Source organism: Drosophila novamexicana, unplaced genomic scaffold, assembly GCF_003285875.2.
Source record: "Drosophila novamexicana strain 15010-1031.04,08,12 unplaced genomic scaffold, DnovRS2.1 tig00004554-arrow-pilon, whole genome shotgun sequence".
Lineage (NCBI taxonomy): Eukaryota > Metazoa > Arthropoda > Insecta > Diptera > Drosophilidae > Drosophila > Drosophila novamexicana.
In genome coordinates, this window is record NW_020825051.1 from 3,280,832 (window position 1) to 3,288,519 (window position 7,688).

General features: G+C 40.4%; 2 protein-coding genes across 2 annotated transcripts; one reads left to right on the forward strand and one right to left on the reverse strand.

Annotated features, from left to right (window-relative positions):
• Positions 1 to 347: 347 nt before the first annotated feature.
• LOC115769569 lies at positions 348 to 1,714 on the reverse strand. The gene is made up of 2 exons (XM_030714425.1): positions 1,597 to 1,714; positions 348 to 1,195 (listed from the first exon to the last, which is right to left on the reverse strand). The coding sequence occupies exons 1-2, from the start codon at positions 1,627 to 1,629 to the stop codon at positions 443 to 445; spliced, it is 786 nt and encodes a 261-aa protein (XP_030570285.1). The 5' UTR covers positions 1,630 to 1,714; the 3' UTR covers positions 348 to 442.
• Positions 1,715 to 4,149: 2,435 nt separating this feature from the next.
• LOC115769702 lies at positions 4,150 to 5,245 on the forward strand. Its single transcript, XM_030714629.1, has one exon. The coding sequence runs from the start codon at positions 4,549 to 4,551 to the stop codon at positions 5,011 to 5,013; it is 465 nt and encodes a 154-aa protein (XP_030570489.1). The 5' UTR covers positions 4,150 to 4,548; the 3' UTR covers positions 5,014 to 5,245.
• Positions 5,246 to 7,688: the final 2,443 nt, after the last annotated feature.

Consider the following 7,688-nt stretch of genomic DNA (forward strand, 5'->3'; position numbering starts at 1 on the left):
GTTTAAAAAGTCGAATAATACTTAATTTAAGTTCAATTCGTGCAACTGAAGAGCAAAGCGAAAGCAATAATTTTACGCGAAAAAAAAACGGCAAAAAGAAAAAACAAAATAAAAACAAAAACAAAATGTAAATGTAATGCAACAAAAAACATATAACAACAAGAGAGAACAACAAACAACTAACGTGTTAAGATTAACAACAAATACAATTATACAAGTGGACGGGTTAAACAACAACAAAAACAAAATCAGAAAGAAAACAAAACAAAAAAAAAAAAACAAGAAGGAAACCAAACCACATTTTATATATATATGTAACAATAAAAAGATCGTATTTGAGAAATGTAATAGCTGCTGATTCATTTATTTAATATCATCGAATAAATATTTAGAGTTAAGATATTTCTATGTACGTAGGCTAATATCGAGCACAGCAAGGACTCTATTCGTCCTTGTTGTTGACGGCGCGCAGGCGTTCCAGCTCCTCGCGTTCCGCCTTGTTGCGCAGCAGCGGCACGTTATAGTCGAAGGCATAGAAGAAGCCCTTCGGCTCACCCGTCTCTTCGGGTCCGGGCACATATGGCTTCTCCTCGTGCACATACTCCCTGGTCTCGGCCTCGCTGGGCTGATAGGCGCCCTCGCCCTGCTGGTACTCGGCTGCATAGGGATCGGGATTGTGTCCGGCGGCGGCGGCCAGCTCACCCCACAGCTTGAAGTGTTCCTCCTCGGCCTTCAGCACCGCGGGCGTCTTAGTGGCTGGCTGTTTCAGATGCGCGGGACGATTGTCCTCCACATGGAAGCCACTTCTGTCCGCATAGTAGGTGGCGACGAAGTCGCGACCATGTGGCTGCACATACTTGTAGGAGCCGGTGACAGTGCCGGCATCGTCGCGCTTCTCGTTCTTGCCCTGATTCCAGTCCTTGTAGCCGTACACGTACTGGCCCAGACCGTCCTGGCCATGATACTGATGCGCATCATAGTGCTCCTCCACAAAGTCCTCGGGATGATCTATCACACGTCCCATGTACACAAACTCGCCACGTTCATTGCGCGCCTCCGGCAGTGGATTCTCGCCCGTCTTGGGCGCATACTCGATCTCATTGACGCCGCGCAGCTGCGCACTGTTCAAATACTGTTGTGCCTCCTCTGGCGTGATGTTGATCTTAAATATGTTCTCGGCGCTGGCGCAGCTGGCCTGTAAAAAGAGGAATATACATAAGAGCGCATGGATTAGTTATGGACAGGTTTTTTGGCTATCAATTGTGCCACGCTTCACAGCTTTGGCTGAACTTTAGTCTGGCTGCGAATGATGACGCTGATGAAGATGAGCATGGAGCTGATTGGTGATGATGTCATTGGGGCGACTTCCTCGATTCGTGTAACAAATTTGCAAATCTATAAGGCAAATAGTCGGCAGTATTCATATTTGCACTTGCCCGTCACACTTGACATTTTTACAACCCGGATTTCTAACTGTATAGATCTATAGATGTCCAATCATTATTCTAATGACATAAATTGTTGCCAATTAATATGCATAAAAAACAAGAACAACAACAACACGAACAACGGACACAATATTTTTTGGCTACTAACCAGCAAAAAGGCGGCTAAAATGAAGCACTTCATTACGAAACTTGATTATCACTCGGTGTCTATATAGTATATAGCTTTATCGTATAATGAACACTGTTCTGCTGCTGCTGATGCTGATGTTGGCGATCTACTAATAACTAAATAACTTAGGGCAACGCTTTTATACTAACTTTGCTTCGCAGTTTGTTTTTCAGTTGTGTGTGTTTTTTTTTTGCATAAAATTAGCAGCTGAGCTTTGAATGAAGATGTGCGGTGTTGCTGTCCGGTTTTTTACTCAGCAGCATCCCAACAACAACAACAGCAACAACAATAACAGCAACAATATCATGAGCTAAACAACAATTTGAACGCCGCTCAAATTCACACTTCTCACGCGTAGCTGCTGGCCGCATCATTAATTCTATGTATGTGAGCACTCCTATGCTCAATTAGTTATTTAATAATAATATTTATTTTACCTTTTTATTTTTTGTAGAATAATTCGCTGGCTGTAAGCGCACCCGCAAGTGTCTGTCGCAGTTTAAGTGGCATTTTGGTGAGCTCGTCCGCTGTCAAGTTATATCATAGATCTTTGTAATACCCTGTAAAAAATTGTGCAAAAGGGTAGCAGGAACTGTTTTTACTGTCAGTGCGTGCTGTGACTAAACTCTGGTAAGTCGCTTCCTGATGTCCGTTTCAATTTTTGCAATTCTTCTTTCTGTCGCATACGTAAACGTTTTACTGACCGCAAAAATGTCCTCGGTCGATGGGTTGACTAAGAAACTTAAGCATGTAGAGAACAGAAGAACTTAGACTCGAATACCAGGCTGAAAGAAGCCTATATAAAAATCTAGATGGATAGCTTGTAACTTTATCCTACACCTATAAAAATAATGAATACAAGATTTAGGAAGAGTTCCATTGGGTCCGCAAGTTCTTTAGACAAGCGACCCCCATAAGATATAGAGAATTTTATAGGTATCTGATATTAAAGCTTTTATCAAGATAAAGTAAGGCACGCATAAATAAAGTACTTTTAGGGTTAATAACTTTATGGGCTTAGGCAAAAAACTTTCCAGCGCAGCGAAGGTTGAGATTCGAACTTTAATGTAAACGTTTAATAACTTTTTAAATCGCATGAATATTATTATATATATTTAAGATTTAATCTAAGCAACTGGTTGAGTTTTTGACAACCGTCGAAACCTGTTCAGTTCTCTATGAAATATGTAAGATATGCCATATATTTATTATGATCCAGCTTTAAGCAGCTCTCATGGGAATTGGGTAGCACGTGGTCGAGCATTTTAGAGATTTTGTTTTTTTGCTGCCGTCGAGCAATGATTTATTTAGTATTAAACATTTTTTGAGCACTTCCATCAATTTTTACTTCTAATTAATGCAAAATGTACCGCTTCAGCGTTGGGTTCGGGTTTCCTGTAGAGAAGCCGCTCAGCGGAAGCTTTCTGTTCAGGCACTTGACTTGTCTGCTGATATATGCATAATTAGATGGATGGGTAATCATATCTCCATGTGCGCTATCAAGTGTCAGTTCGAGTGGGTACTTCGAGCAATGAGAACTAGTTGGCTACAATTCCGCAAGTTTGTTGCCTAAGTCTTTTGTATAGATTGAATTTTTACTTTTTGTATTTGTTTTGTGTGTGTGTGTTTTTTTTTTGGGATTTGTAGATCGTGTAAGGGCTCAGCATTTAACTGCGCAGTTTCTCAATTACAAAAATTACAAAATGATATTGCTATTTAAGTAATAGGTAAGCTGCACGCCTTGATCGGCGCATCGAGACCTTGCGACTGTTACAAGCATTTCAAGTTGACCGTTAAAACAAATTTGAATTGCCAACTCATCAAGAGGCCCAGTCGCAGTTTAGCCCAAACAAATAGTCGTTTTTCTATGCACACACTATTGACCATTAATAATAATATTAAATTCGTATTTTTAGCCACAACTTGGTTTTTTCACAGACGCAAATGGCGTCTTTCTGGCTTAGGCGTTCGCCGAATTGAAAAGAATAGCAAAAATAAATGGGTTCTAAATATTTTATGATTCACCAACAGGTTAACACACTTTTTTTTTTGCTTGTTCTTAGCAACAACATAACAAGTAGGGCTTTCCGACGCTTAAAATTTATTTATGTTATTTAGTTATTCAATCTTCGAGATTCTTGCAGTGTCTGGAATTGACGTTGAGTATAAACAAATAAATATATGCATATATATATAAGCACGCATAAAGAATAATGGGACTAGAGTCGCAATTGTTTGAATCATTTCTTATACGATATATTCTTGAAAAATGCTGTAAATATGTTTGTTTGTTTTGTTGTTGCCGATGATGCAAAAGTCTAAATAAAAACGCAGACCTAATTTTCAAAAGCCGGTTTTTGCAACTGTCGCTGTTATTTAAATATTTTGTTATTATTTCGAATTGCTTGTGACAAATGACGAGCTGCGTTGCCTGACTAAACTTAAATACAACTAAATATTTAGAACCAATCGAACAACTTGAACTCTGCCACTTTCACTGCTCGAACACAAGTTGGGCCCGAGTTATATTTGAATTTCTTTTGGCAGCTGCCAAATGTATAACATAGGAAATTAACAAATTGCTCAAAACTTAAATGCAAACAACTAACTCAAACACTAAGCCAATTGCCAAGCGCACTGAGAGCGCCGAGAGCTGGGCGAGCACCGTGAGCCAAGTTGGCCAGGTGCCCGCCAGGTAAACACACGCACACCACAAATGGCTCCAAAGCAAACAACACTCAATTACACACAGGGCTCGAAGAAAGAAAAAAAAAACAAGCAAACGCAGCAGTTGAAATAAGTGCGAGAGACAAAGCGCGGCCAAAACCAGTGCAATACCAAGCGACTGCCCGTTCGGAGCTGTCCCCAGTTAAGTTTCCCAAAAGAAAATCAACCAAAAAAAAAAAAAAAACAAAATAACAAACAACAAATATGCGCTTGGAGCTGCAGCTGAAGCTGCTGCTGCTGCTTTCGCCGGCGCTGCAGGCCGCAGTTGTGCCGCAGCTGGAGCAGCCCGTGGACGCAGTGCAGGAGATTGGCTATCTGGAGCTGAAGCCGAATGGCACGTTGATCTTGCGACATGCCGCCAATCAGAGTGGCGGCAATCTGCAGAATTTGCTGCTACTACGCAGCGTGTTGCAAGCACTCAAGCTGCAACCCGGCGAGGAGCAGTCCAAGCTCAACTTCAGGATCTATGGCGACGGTGTGGAGCAGAAGTTTCCGCCCCTGCTGGAGAACATAATACAGCGCATACAAACATTCTTCTCCATCTACCGCTACACGGACACCAGTCGACCCGTGCGCAAAGAAGAGCCCACCACGGAGCAGATCGTAAGCACGCGAAGGGCTGAAGATCCGAAGGCAACTCAAGTGCCCCCACAACAGCAGGAGGCCTGATTAGTTGTGGGCGAGGATTGGACTGCGGATCGACTGAAATATGAGAGATATTATATTTATTTATTTGGTATTTACTTTGGTGTTTAGCTTAGCGATTGACCAGCAATAAAGGCCACGCTCCACGGACATTGTAACTGTAACGTGGTGAGGCGCCCGCATTTTGGCCAGCTTATGGCTGGGCACGTATCCACGGGTACTTAGTATGCGTCGCCGTGCGTGGAGCGCGATTTATGTTTAACTCTGTGTAATATGCGCAATATTTTTATGCTGCGGCGAATTACTGGGACGCGTTTACGGGTTCGGCAAATTGCATAAGTGGTATATATATTGTAGATGTACATATATTCGATTTGGGGTCAGGCTAATCCCAAGTAGTTGTGGGGCAACAGCTTTAACAAGTTCTTATTAGTTACATATTATTCAAAATATTGATTAATATATAATACTAAACAGGTCACCAAAAACGTTTCGTCATATTTTTCAAAATAAATACTTACTTATTAGATCAATGCTCAATGAATCGAACTCGAAGACATTCACTGCGTATATAGATACACGACAAATACATTCTATATATGCATGTGTACGCATGTATGCATGTATGTATGCATGTATGTATGCATGTATGCATGTATGTATGCAGGTATGCATGTATGCATGTATGTTTGCATGTATGTATGTATATATGCATGTGTATGTATGTATACATGCAGGCTTGCATGTAAGCATGTATGTAAGCATGTATGTATGTATGCAGGCTTGCATGTATGTATGTATGCAGGCTTGCATGTATGTATGTATGTATGTATGCATGTGAAAAAGACACCCTAAAATATCGCATGTCAAATTCAAAATTTCCCACTCCCATAACTCGGTCAAATCTCATCCGATTTTCATAAAGTTTGGCGTTTTGTTCATGAATTGACCTGCAGTTCAATTTGGCATCCAAATCCGGCAACATTATTTTTGGTCGAAATTCATGTGGAAATGGTACCGTCAAATATCCTTTTTAGACATAGGTCGAAATTTCCCACTCCCATAACTCGGTCAAATCTCATCCGATTTTCATAAAGTTTGTCGTTTTGTTCATGAATTGACCTGCAGTTCAATTTGGCATCCAAATCCGGCAACATTATTTTTGGTCGAAATTCATGTGGAAATGGTACCGTCAAATATCCTTTTTAGACATAGGTCGAAATTTCCCACTCCCATAACTCGGTCAAATCTCATCCGATTTTCATAAAGCTTGTCGTTTTGTTCATGAATTGACCTGCAGTTCAATTTGGCATCCAAATCCGGCAACATTATTTTTGGTCGAAATTCATGTGGAAATGGTACCGTCAAATATCCTTTTTAGACATAGGTCGAAATTTCCCACTCCCATAACTCGGTCAAATCTCATCCGATTTTCATAAAGTTTGGCGTTTTGTTCATGAATTGACCTGCAGTTCAATTTGGCATCCAAATCCGGCAACATTATTTTTGGTCGAAATTCATGTGGAAATGGTACCGTCAAATATCCTTTTTAGACATAGGTCGAAATTTTCCACTCCCATAACTCGGTCAAAACTTAACCGATTTTCATAAAGTTTGGCGTTTTGTTCATGAATTGACCTGCAGTTCAATTTGGCATCCAAATCCGGCAACATTATTTTTGGTCGAAATTCATGTGGAAATGGTACCGTCAAATATCCTTTTTAGACATAGGTCGAAATTTCCCACTCCCATAACTCGGTCAAATCTCATCCGATTTTCATAAAGTCTGTCGTTTTGTTCATGAATTGACCTGCAGTTCAATTTGGCATCCAAATCCGGCAACATTATTTTTGGTCGAAATTCATGTGGAAATGGTACCGTCAAATATCCTTTTTAGACATAGGTCGAAATTTCCCACTCCCATAACTCGGTCAAATCTCATCCGATTTTCATAAAGTTTGGCGTTTTGTTCATGAATTGACCTGCAGTTCAATTTGGCATCCAAATCCGGCAACATTATTTTTGGTCGAAATTCATGTGGAAATGGTACCGTCAAATATCCTTTTTAGACATAGGTCGAAATTTTCCACTCCCATAACACGGTCAAAACTCAACCGATTTTCATAAAGTTTGGCGTTTTGTTCATGAATTGACCTGCAGTTCAATTTGGCATCCAAATCCGGCAACATTATTTTTGGTCGAAATTCATGTGGAAATGGTACCGTCAAATATCCTTTTTAGACATAGGTCGAAATTTCCCACTCCCATAACTCGGTCAAATCTCATCCGATTTTCATAAAGTTTGGCGTTTTGTTCATGAATTGACCTGCAGTTCAATTTGGCATCCAAATCCGGCAACATTATTTTTGGTCGAAATTCATGTGGAAATGGTACCGTCAAATATCCTTTTTAGACATAGGTCGAAATTTCCCACTCCCATAACTCGGTCAAATCTCATCCGATTTTCATAAAGTTTGGCGTTTTGTTCATGAATTGACCTGCAGTTCAATTTGGCATCCAAATCCGGCAACATTATTTTTGGTCGAAATTCATGTGGAAATGGTACCGTCAATTATCCTTTTTAGACATAGGTCGAAATTTCCCACTCCCATAACTCGGTCAAATCTCATCTGATTTTCATAAAGTTTGGCGTTTTGTTCATGAATTGACCTGCAGTTCAATTTGGCATCCAAATCCGG

Excerpts from the sequence above, each read along its gene's own strand:
- LOC115769569 (XM_030714425.1), bottom strand. The coding sequence starts at position 1,629 with ATGAAGTGCTTCATTTTAGCCGCCTTTTTGCTG. Across the intron at positions 1,196-1,596 it reads TTTTAGCCGCCTTTTTGCTG|GCCAGCTGCGCCAGCGCCGA; the intron begins GTTAGTAGCCAA and ends CTCTTTTTACAG.
- LOC115769702 (XM_030714629.1), top strand. The coding sequence starts at position 4,549 with ATGCGCTTGGAGCTGCAGCTGAAGCTGCTGCTGCTGCTTTCGCCGGCG.